The sequence below is a fragment of the Cynocephalus volans genome, chromosome 1, assembly GCF_027409185.1.
Source record: "Cynocephalus volans isolate mCynVol1 chromosome 1, mCynVol1.pri, whole genome shotgun sequence".
Classification (NCBI taxonomy): domain Eukaryota; kingdom Metazoa; phylum Chordata; class Mammalia; order Dermoptera; family Cynocephalidae; genus Cynocephalus; species Cynocephalus volans.
The window spans coordinates 5,163,341-5,176,134 of record NC_084460.1 but is presented as its reverse complement, the minus strand read 5'-3'; the positions used below and the strand labels follow the sequence as shown (position 1 = coordinate 5,176,134).

The 12,794-nt window shown below is 33.3% G+C and overlaps 1 protein-coding gene and 1 pseudogene across 15 annotated transcripts in view; both read right to left on the bottom strand.

The window, feature by feature from the left end:
- ERC1 (ELKS/RAB6-interacting/CAST family member 1) overlaps nt 1-12,794 on the bottom strand; it is a 523,885-nt gene that overhangs the window by 291,481 nt on the left and 219,610 nt on the right. For all 15 annotated transcript variants that reach the window (XR_010022659.1, XM_063087326.1, XM_063087318.1 and 12 more), the window contains one exon: nt 3,945-4,080. Coding sequence is in view for 14 of the 15 variants with exons in the window: in XM_063087326.1 (XP_062943396.1) it covers nt 3,945-4,080 (136 nt within the window). In the remaining variant the exon portion in view is untranslated. The remainder of the gene's footprint in view (nt 1-3,944; nt 4,081-12,794) is intronic.
- Nucleotides 5,509-5,724, bottom strand: LOC134384251 (heat shock factor-binding protein 1-like; annotated as a pseudogene).

Genomic DNA, 12,794 nt, shown 5'->3' with positions numbered 1-12,794 from the left:
GACAAAATGTACAGTTTCATTAAAGAAATGAAACATAAAACAACTTGAAGATACCATTATAGGTGTGTAAAATGAGCAAAAAATAAAATAAAACCCAAGTGGCTATGGGAAAATAGATTGCCTACACCTTGCTGGGAGTAGTATAAATTAGGTCAACACTTGTTGATAGAAGTTTGGGAAAAGCTACAACACTGCATATACTTTAACCCAATAATTTTGCTCTCAGAAATGCTCAAATGAAGTCACCCAATTGGGTAAAACTTACCTATACAACTTAGTTCAAAGAAAATTGAAAATAAAAAATGTCTAGCAAAAAAGGAACTTGTATAAAATTACTGAACTTTGTGTTCAATTGAAAATAAGTACAAGCATCATGAAAACACACAATTTATAGAAATATTTAAATACATTAAGTTTTTAAAAAGCAAAATACAAAATAGTGTGTGAATATATTATTATTACAAATGAATAAAATTTAAGTTTAGAAGAAAACTTGGGAGGATGTAAGCAAATTGAAATATTATGAATTAATTTTTCTAGAATGTTAATTAAAAATTACAATTAAAAGTTAAAAATGAAGAAACCAATTCCAAGAAAAGCAAAAATTATGAAATAAAATGTTACTGGGAAAATCCAAAAAATAAAAAAATTTCTCAAGGGAAGGAAAACACAAATAGGGAGTGTGGCTAAGCAACCCGTCAGAGTCAAGGAATCCATGCCAGGGCTATGTAAGTATGTTAAACAGGCTGGTTTAGAACTGAAAGACACACTAAAGTCCATGTAGACTGACTGCCTTATTTTAGAGATGTAAAAATAGGTTCAAGTGGTTAAGTGACATTGCTGTCTTTCAGCATTTTATTAGGGAAATCTTCAAACATACAACAAAAGTATAGAGAACTCCATGTCATCATCATGCTGCTTCAATATAAGAGGGTCTTCAAAAGGTTAATGGGAAGATAGAATTGAAAGGTAACATAAATCATTCAATGACCGTTTTGAAGGATACCCTCATAATTATCAAAAACAGGCCAATGTTTTTTCCCACTACCACTGGAATTTAAAAAATTAAATCCCAACATTAGGGCAGTGGTGACCTAGCAATCTCCAAATTATTTTTATATTCTCATCATAAAACTTTCGGATTTAAAAATACTTGATGTGTTTTGATCCATAGTAGTCATTAGTCCTTTTTATGCTCTCAAACTATCCACTCCACGCCAATGAAACCCCTTCGTTCTTGCTTCTCTGTCCTCCTTATGTGACCCCAGTAGTGTCTCTGCCTCTTAATTTTTGATGTCACATGATGCTATAGTGCAGTGCTTTTCAAAATGTGGTCCCTGAAGCATGAATATCATCATCACCTAGGAACTTGTTAGAAATGCAAATTCTTGGAGCATACCCCACACTTACTGACTTAGAAACCCTAGAGACAGGGCCCAGCAATCTAGGTTTTAAAAAGCCCTCCTGGTGACTCTAATACAAACTAAAGTTTGAGAACCACTGATCTAGGTTTATCTTGTACATTTCCTGCTCCAATCCTGTAATGAGTTATTTCTCCAAGAGTCCCTAGCTTCTTTTAGTGCTGAACCATGTTTAGAGATCACAATCTAGGTGCTAGGGATACTCACTACCACTGAGTTGTCATCTGCAATAACATAATTAAGAAATATACTTAATTAACAGAGTAGTTAGTAAAAGAACTGAGATCAGATCCTAAGTATCCTGATTTGTAGTCCAGGGCTCTTTTCATTATATCTGAATGAATTACATCCACGTGTAACTTGCATATGGCCATCAGCTATCGTTTTTCATAACTCTGATACCTATCATTTACTGAAACACCTTGGAAAAGTCAGTCATCCACTCCAAATTAGTTTCCTCTATATGTAAAATATAAATAAATAACACATCTATCTTAATTATCTCTCAGCTTATACCAACAGGAAATACGAGATTACATTTGAAGCATTTTTGGTGTTATAACAACTGACGGCAGATTAGAAGAGTACCTTTGGTTTGCAAAGATAGACTAGTAATAGAGAACATAGTAGGGCGTGAGGAGGAGAACCAAGAGACAAATGAAACAGCCAAGGAGTTAACAAAGATAGGCTTGCCTTATCATCACAAAATAAATATTTTCTATAATCAAAAGCAATGTGGTCATAATTCAAGAAAGGAAGTTGAATTGAAACCCTAGAAACAGACTAATGATTAACCAATTCCATAAAACATTAAAACATCAATTCAAACTTGTAAGCAATGAAATAATTTCCTATAAACATTCTAGAAAATTGTTACCTATAAAGAAAAAATACCCTCACCATACAAAATACCCCAAAATATATTAAATTAAAAAATAAAGTTGGGCTGGCCAGTTAGCTCAGTTGGTTAGAGCATAGTGCTGCTAACACCAAGGTCAAGGGCTTGGATTCCCATACAGGCCAACCACCAAAATAAATAAATAAATAAATAAATAAATAAAAAGTAAAGGTGAAAAATGAAAGCACAGAACTTTAAAAAATTTATGGGTAAATATATGCTCTCAAAATGACGATAAACTAAGTAAAAAAATCAATGGGAGAAACAGTACTGCGGAAGAGAGAAATTTGAATTATATTAACAAACAAATGAGAACTGAAGACCTGAAAAACACTCAATGCAACTGGTAATCAGAGAGATATAAATAAAAACAAAAATAAAATTTATTCCACCCACCAGATTTGAATTATTTTTTAAAAAGTAGAACAGCAGGGAGAAGTGAAAATTGTCAATATTAGCTCTTGATGGCAAAAGGGAGGGAGAACTGGCATGCTGCTTTTTCACTCTATAAGGAGTATGCTCAATAAAAGTTATGTAAAAGAAGAATGGAAAAGAAAGCAAAAGTGGAGTCTTCAGGTCTAAAATGAATTTGTTGTAAACCCTAGAAATGGCTTCTAGATGATAATGCCTCCAAAAATTTTGTAGCCATGCAATGGTGACATACATACTATATCATACCTAAATGGAAGTTGTAATGAGAGAAAAACAATCTGACAGTGGTTTGGCAGTCTTAGCAATAGTTTCAGAGGATTCCAGCAAGTTTACGGTATTCTTTAAAATCTGTACCTTCATTGCAAACAGTCAAGACCAAGAGGGCAGGCTACGAATCCAGTTAAAATGATGGCTGAGCCTCTCAGAAGGCTGTATGCATTCAGCTAAGTAATTCAACATCTCCGAGTCTATTTTCTCATCTGCAAGATGTGTGCGATACCCCTGGCTCCACTTGATTATCGTGAAGGTTAGAAAAAATAAACAACTGGGGCCTAGTTTCAAATACTGAGAACGTAACTGGCACTTATATGGTAACTGCTACTATTGAGCCTGGTTTAATTAATCTGTAAATAATTAGGTTTACACATCAATTATCACCCCATTGAAGTCAGAAAATATAATTTCTACGTCCTGTATAACTGTGAAATATTCTGTCTGAATTGGATTTTTAGAAAGAAAAAAGGAAGGAAAGATACAGGGAGGAAAGAACAGGAAAGAAAGGTAGATGGGAAAAAACAAGGAAGAATTAAAAAAAGGAAGAAAGTTAGACACATACCAAGATTACCAATGCACTGTAATAAATGGAATAGGCAAACAGTTACACTGACAACCCTGAAGCTTAATATAACCCACTCATTAAACTGACATTGAACTTACCAATTAAGTGCGATCAACTTGAATCAAGATGATTGAACTTTCTCCTATGCTGAGGTATCCTCACAAAGCTGTGGAATAAAACTTGTCTTTTCTATTTAAAGCCATTTCTTTATTGCTAAACAGTTGTTCTGAGAGGAAGGCAGCAAACAGGGTTAGAAAGAGAAAGAAGAGGAGGATAAAGATGAAGAGAAAAACCACATGCAATGCTGGATCAAAGCTCTTCACCCGATCCTTTCAGATTCTCCTTGTGCTCTAACCTGCAGTTGTTGGGAGCTGTCATTGAGATTGTCCTCCCTCCGTCGAGCTTCCTCTAGCATCTGTGCACTCTTCTTTTTTTCCACCTGCTCCTTGTGCTTCAGATTTGCTACCTTTTTATTCTGGTCTTTCACTTGCCTATTGATAGGAGAAGAAAAATCAAGCTTTTCATATACATGCACAGAAGAGAATATGTTTATTTACAGACTTACACCAGTGACACCAAGGAGGAGCTGAAAACCAACAAAGAATTCTCACTGCAAATTTTTTTCAACAATTCCAAATCTCTCCTGTCAATGGTAGCAAATTGTATACAATGATGTTTCAGGTTCCTCAATGGAACGTGTATTTCAGCATGCAGTTTATGAAGTGCAATAAAATCATAAAACAAAAGAAAGGCATGAGATAAATTGTAATGGCAAAAAAGAAACCTAGTCAGAGATTTATGTGGAAAATACAGAAGCAGTCTTCTGACATCAATGCACTGAAATACTAGAATGACTGATTAAGAAAGCTTTTGTAATACAACTCTAGTTTTACCATTATTAATATTTCAAACATTCAAAAGGCTACATATAATGTATATGTACATGAAAATAATAACACAAAGATCTAGGAACCCACCTTAAGAAACAGAACATCATATCTTCTTCTGAAGCTCCCATAGTACCTCTCTCTACTCTGTTCCACTGCCTATGATTCCATCTTCCACTAGTAAGAGTAACCTATACGTTAAATTTTGTGTTTAGAGTCCCCTTGCTTTTATTATAGTTCTGCTAAGTACATATGGACTCTTCATTTAGTTTCCACGTGTTTGTACTTTATAAAGTTTACCAACAAACTATTTTTTCCTTTCAATATGTTTTGAGACTCAGATTAATACAATGAGTGCAATGTAGTTTTTTTAATCCCCCTTCACTGCAATATAAAATAATATATGGCAGTTTTTTAAAAAAACATTCCAAAGTGATGAACATTGGTTTTTTTTTTTTCAATTTTCTTGCTGTTACAAACATACTACTAGATAAATTCTGATATACCTGTGCAAGAATTTCTCCAAGTATAGAAAGTGGAAAATGAATTGTTAGGCCATACAGTCAGTACAACTTACTTTACTTTCCAAGAAGTTATATTAATTTATACTCTTGCTAGTAGTACATAACAGTGCCCATTAGTTACGCTTCTCCATGTCCACTAATACTTGACACTATCAGACCTTCTAAATTTTGTCAATCTAGTAAAATAAAATAGTATATCATCATAGTTTTAAAATGCATGTTCCTGACTACTGAGGCTGAACTTTTTTTTTTTTTTTTGGTGGCAGGAACCGCCAAAGTTTTAGTGTTTAATAATTACTAGCACAACTGACCAAGGTCCAAGATGTTCAAGAAACTGGGAGAAAAATCACCCTATAAACTAACTACATAGTATGTGATAAGAATGCACAGTTTTCAATATAAAACTTGTCTACACACAGTAATTAGCTGCAACAGGCCATTTGGTCTTCTCTAGGCTTAGGAAAGTGGTGTTCCAGATTTCACTGAAAATTAATAGCAACCTTCAACTCTACGGGGGGGCAGGTATCTTGTTTTCACCTTCCAGGTCTTCTACCCAAGTCTGTGTCATGAGATCTGCAATATTTTGCTCCACATCATCAGTGCAACTACTCTTCTTCCAATGATCTGGTCAGACATGGTTCGAAGTTTATCTTGCTTCTGTTTCAGGAGTGTCTGGTGCTACCGAGCTAAGATTCTCTAAGGTCTTGGGGTCAGACTTGGCCATCTTTCCAGTTCCCAGATTGGTGGTTGTACATCTTCTTATATCATATTTGGCCATTCCTGTTTCCATTTCTGTGAAACTAACTCATCTTTTGCTCATTTTTTAATTCAGATATCTTTTTTCTTACTGACTTCTAGGTATTCTTTACATATTATAAATAATAAAGTACTACATGTTATGCAAGTATTTCTTCCAATCTATGGATTATTTCTTTGATAGCTTTATGATATATTTTCATTTACAGAATTTAAAATTTTTAATTGTTTCAAATGTACCAATCTTTTTCCTTTATGGTGTAAAATTTCTGACTTTTCCACAAAAATTTGTCCATCCCAAGTTCACAAAATTATTCCCCTAAAAATGTTACAACTTTGTCTTCTACACTGAAGTCATTAATCCACTGAAACCAATGTTGTGTATGTTATGAGATAAAAATATAATTTCATTTTTTTGGTATGGTATGAAATAAGAATAAAATTTCATTTTTTACATGTATTAATGACTAATTGTTCCAAAAATAATTACATGCTTTGCCACCTCTGTCATTTACAAAGTTTCTATGTACATATGTGGCGTTTTTGTGGCTCTCTGCTCTGGTGTGTCTGTTTATTTCTGTGCCTAATTTGCACAACTTTAATTACCATACCTTTGTAAGAAGCCTTGGTAACTAGTAAGACAAGTGTCCCTACAATTTTCTCCTTCTTCAGGACTGTTTTAGTTATTCTTGGCCCTTTACATTTCTTATATAAATTTCAGAAACAGCCTGTCAAGTTCCATCAAATCATCCACCAACTAAAGCAACAAAAACCAAATAGCAGCCTTTGGGATTCTGATTCCAATTGCACTAAAGCTATATATCAATTTGTGAAGAACTGACACTTTCATGCTCTTGAATCTTTCAATTCATTAACACAGTATAACTCTCCATTTATTTAGGTCTCCTTAAAAGGCTTTTTACAAAGTGTTAGACTTTCCTATTAAAGACTTGCACATATTTATTTGTGGGGACATTATATGTTTTGTTGCCATTCTAAATTCCAAATTTCATGTCATTACAACCCTACACATGCTTCCCTATGCATCTTCTGGAAAAGGTATTTCATTCAACAATATTATTAATTTGTTAACAAAAGTAACAATAAGTCCTTGGTATCACAAAATATGCTTTCCATATTTAAATTTCCCCAGACATCTCCAAAAGTTTTTAAGATTTTTTTTACAGTTAGTCTGTTTGTATCAGAATCAAAAAAAAGTCCACACATTGTGTGTTTGTTAGATCCTTCAAGTCTCCATTAATTAAGAGAAAAGTCCCTTACATCTACCTCTGTCCCCAATTATTTATTTTTGGCAGTTGGCTGGTGTGGGCATCTGAACCTTGACCTTGGTGTTACCAACAACAGGCTCTAACCAAGTGAACTAACTAGCCAGCCCCCTCTGTCCCCCTTTTAAATGCCCCTGACTTTTTAAAAGAAATAAAGTCAGTTGTTCTATAATATGACTCACATTCTGAATTGTATGTTTGCCTCTACATGGTGAAATTTAACATGTTTCTCTATCTCCTTTTTGTTTCTTTTTGATAATAAAAGTTACCTTTAAAGGCTTGAATACATTCAGTTTCAATTTCTTAGGTAAAAATAGTAAATAATGGTGTTGTATACTTGATATTGCCTCACATCTGAAAGCACATAATGTCTGGTTTTCCAACTCTTAATGATGCTAAGATTCATCAGTGAGTTAAGGTAGTGACAACCTGGTTTCATCTGTGTATAAAGGTCACCTTTCATCAACTTTTCATCTAATGATTTCATGTACTGATGAACTTTTCTGTAATAAATTATTTTAATGATATATTTTTATAGTTATATTTTCTAATGTCCTTTTGTTGGCATATAGACTTGTATGTGATTTCTGAAAATGAATTATATATCTAGAAAACTTGGTAAATGCTCCTCCTAATTCTAGTAATTTTTCTGTAGATTCTTTTTGGTTTTCTATGTAGACTATTATTAATACACCACCAAAGGAAACTAATAAAACTCCTGGAATTGTTCCCAAAGAGATGGAGATATACAAATTGACTAACAAAGAATTCAAAACAATCATCTTAAAAGCTCAAGGAGATGCAAAAGAACACATATAAACAACTAAACAAAATCAAGAAAACAATGCTTGAAAAAAATGGGTAGTTCAATAAATAGAAACCATAAAAAAGAACCAAAAAGAAATCATAAAGCTAAAGAATGAAGTAACAGAAATGAAAAATCCAATAGAGAGCTTCAAGAATAAACTCATTCACCCAGAAGGAAGAATCAGTAAACTCAAAGACAGATCATTTCAAATTAGCCAGTTAGAGGAACAAAAAAAAAAAAAAGAATGAAAAAGAAAGCACACAGGACCTACGGAACACAATGAAGTGAATATGCACATTATGATAGTCCCAAAAGGAAAAGTCAGAGAGAAATAGGCACAAAGCTTATTTGAATAAATGAGGAGTGAAAAATTCCCAAATCTTCGGAGGCTTATGAACATCCAAATTCATAAAGCTCAAAGTATCAACTCAAAGAAGATTATATTGAAACACATAATAATCAAATTGTGAAAAGTCAAAGAGGTAATTTTGAAAACAGCAAGCAAAAAGCAACTTGGGAATACAAGGGAACCTCCTCCTCCCCGTGACCATCACCTGTAAGGCTATCAACGGACTTCTCAGCAGAAACCTCACAGACCAGGAGGAAATGGGATGATATATTCAAAGTGCTAAAAGAAAAAAACTGCCAGCCAATAATACTATACCCGAGAAAGCTATCATTTAGAAATGAAGAAGAGATTAAGACATTTCCTGACAAAAACTGAGGGTGTTCATCACTACTAGACATTCCTGTATTGCAAGATATGTTAAAGGGAGCTCTTCCAAATGAAGCTAAAGGACACTAAATAACAACATGAAAACACATGAAAGTTTAAAGCTCACTGGTAAAGGTAACTATATAGAATTAAAGGTAATACAAATCTTTCCATTAATTTTTTGAAGCAGCCCTGTATTATCAAATTAAAAATATTATAATACGGTAATGGCGATACACAAATAACTTTACACTCTAGTGTAAAATTTAAAAGACAAAAGTATTAAAACTATAATAAGTTGTTAACAAATGCACAATATAAAAAGGTATAAAGTGTGACATCGAGAACATAAATTGTGGGAGAGTGAGCAGAAAAAGTGTGGAGTTTCTGTATGTGATTGAAGTTCAGTATTACCTTAAAAGAGACTATTATAACTATTAAGATGTTTTACATAACCTTCATAATAACCACAAAGAAAAATAACCTATGGTAGATATGCAAAAGATAAAGAGAAAAGAACAGAAGTATACCACTACAGAAAATCATCAAATCACAAAAACAGCAAGGGGAGAAAAAAGGGACAAAGTACTGTTATTCCCTGCAATCTGTGCAATTTGGTTCCAGGACCACTACAGATACCAAAATCCATGAATGCCCAAGATCCTTATATAAGACGGTGTAATATTTGTATTTAACCACCACACATCCTCCCATATACTTTAAATCATCTCTGTTACTTAAAATATCTACTACAATGCTTATACATCACTTCATCCATATGGATTCAATGCAGTGCTTAGTAGTTTCCCAGAACATTTTAGATGCACAGTTGGTTGAATCCACAGATGCAGAATCCAAAGACATGAAAGATCGACTGTATCTACAAAATAGCTAGAAAACAACAAAATGGCCCAACCTATCAATAATTACTTTAAATGTAAATGGATTAAATTTTCCAATCAAAAGACATACAGAGGCTGAATGGATTAAAAAAAATTAAAAAGATCCAACAATACATTGCCTACAAGAGAATCACTTTAGCTTTAAGAACACAAGTAGGCAGAAAGTGAAGTTATGGAAAAAGATATTTCATGCTAATTGTAATTAAAAAAGAACAGAGTGGCCAAACTTATATCAAATACAATAAACTTTCAGTCAAAATCTGTCACAAGACAAAGAAAGTCACTATATAATGATAAATGGGTCAATTCATCAAGAGGATATAACAACTACAAATATATATTCACTCAATATTGGAGTACCTAAATATATTAAAACAATTTTTAACAGAACTGAGGGAAAAGCCAATAGAATAATAAGACTTCATACCGCAGTTTCAACAATGGACAGACCATCCAAACAATATCAATAAAGAAACAGCAAACCTGAATAATAGTACAGACCAAATGGACCTAACAGACATATACAGAATATTCCACCCAATAGTAGCAGAGTACATACTCTTCTCAAGTGCACACAGAATATTCCCTAAGATTGATCACGTTAAGACACAAAACAAGTCTTACATTTGAGAATATTAAAATCAATGTTTTCCAACCATAATGGTATAAAATTAGAAATCAGTAACAGGGAGGAAAACTGAAAAATTCACAAAGACACGGAAATTAACAAATATACTTCTGAAAAACCAAGGGCTTAAAGACAAAATCAAAAAGGGAGTCACGCAAAGTATCTTGAGACCAATGAAAGTGGAAGCACGACATACCAAAACTTATGGAATGCAGCAAATGTAGTTCTAAGATGAGAATTTAGGGCACTAAACACCTACAATAAGAAAAAAGAAATATTTCTAATAAACAACTTCACTTTACACCACAAAGAACTAGAGAAAAAGAACAAAGAAAACCCAAAGTTAGTAGAAAGGAAGAAATAATAAAGAGCAGAAACAAATGAAATAGAGATTAGAAAGATAATTGAAAAAAAAATCAACAAAATTGAGTTGTTTTTTTCAAAAGACAAAAAAAATTGACAAACTTTTACCTAGACTAACCAAGAAGAAAAGAGAGAGTTCAAATAAATAAAATCAGAAATGAAAGAAGAGACATTACAATTGATACCACAGAAATACAAGGGATCATAAAAGACTGTTATAAAAAATCATTTGCCAACAAATTGGATAACCAAGAAGTGGATAAATTCCTAGAAACCGACAACCTACCAAGACTGAATCATAAGGAAATAATGAAGAAATGGTAATAGCCTGAACAGACCAATAACAAGTATGAAGATTAAACAGTAATCGAAAACCTCCCAATAAGAAAAAGCTCAATACTAGATGGCTTCACGGGAAAATTCTACCAAACATTTAAAAAAGAACTACTGCTAATCCTTTCCAAACTTTCCCCTGAAAACTGAAGAAGAGGGAACACTTCCAAACTCATGTTAAGAGGCCAGCACCACCCTTATTCTAAAGCCAGATAGGGACTCAAGCCAATATACCTGATGAACGTAGATCCAAAAATCCTCAAAAAAATTCTTGGAAGCCAAATTCAACAGCACATTAAAGGGCTGAGCCCGTGGCGCACTTGGTAGCGTGCTGCGCTAGCAGCGCGGCGTCGCTCCCGCCGCCACGGGTTCGGATCCTATATAAGGATGACCGGTGCACTCACTGGCTGAGCGCCGGTCACGGAAAAGAAAAAAGAAAAAAAAAAAAAAAAAAAAAAAAAAAACCAGCACATTAAAAAAATCATTCACCATCAAGTGGGAATTATTTCCATTCATCAAGTGAATTAATGAATGGAAATAATAGATGAATTAATTAACTTAATGAATTAATTCCATTCATCAAGTGGGAATTATCCTTGGAATGCAAAGATGGTTCAACATATGCAAATCAACAAACATGATACACCACATTAACTGAATGAAGGATAAAAATCTGAATAAATGCGGAAAAAGCATTTGACAAAATTCAACATCCTTTCATGATTAACAACTCTCAACCAATTAGGTATATAAGGAATGTACCTCTACTATACAATAAAGGCCACATATGACAAGTCCACAGCTGAAATCATACCTAATGGTGAAAAGCTGAAAGCTTTTCCTCTAGGATCAGGAACCAGACAAGTTTACCTACTCTCACCACTTCTATTCAACACAGTACTTAAAGACCTAGTCAATTAGGCAAGAAAAAGAAATAAAAGGCATCCAAATCAGAAAGAAAGAAATTAAAATTGTCTCTTGTTTGCAGATGACATGATCTTATACAGAGAAAACCTTAAAGACTGCACACACAAAAAACCCTGCTACATCTAATAAACAAATTCAGTAAAGTTTCAGAATGCAAAATCAACAAATAAAAATCAGCTGCATTTCTATACACTAACAATGAACTATATAAAAAAAAAATTAAGAAAAAAATTCCACTTACAATAGCATCAAAAAGAATACACACTTAAGAATAAATTTAATCAAGGAGGTAAAAGATCTGTACACTTGAAAACTATAAGACACTGATGAAAGAAATTGAAAAAGACACAAACCAACAGAAAGATAACCTGTGTTCATGGAATGGAAGAATTAATATTGTTAAAATGTCCATACTACAGAAAGTGATCTGCAGATCCAATGAGATTCCTAGCAAAATTCCAATGGCATTTTTCACAGAAATAGAAAAAACAATCCTAAAGTTCCTATGGTACCATAAAAGACCTTATATAGCTAAAGCAATCTTGAGTAAGAAGAACAAAGTTGAAGGCATCAAACTTCCTGATTTCAAACCATATTACAAATTGATAGTAATCTATACTACTAACATAAAAACAGACTTATACACCAATGGAACAGAATAGAAAGTCTACAAATAAATCCAGGCATTTACAGTCAATTGATCTTTGAGAAAGGTGCCAAGAACACACAATGGGGAAAGGAAGGTCTCTTCAATAAATGGTTCTTGGAAAACTGGATATCCACATGCAGAAGAATGAAATTGGACCCTTATCTCATATCGCTTACTAAAATGAACTCAAAATCAATTAAAGACTTAAACATAAGACTTGAAACTGCAAAACTACTAGAAGAAAACATGGGGGGGGAGTTTCCTCACATTTGTCTGGGCAATGATTTTTGAATACAACCCCAAAAGCACAGGTAACAAAAGCAAAAATAAACTAATGGGATTGCATCAAACTAAAAAGCTTCTGCACAGCAAATCAAACAATCAACAGTATAAAGAACAGCCTACAGAAAGGAAAAAAATATTTGCA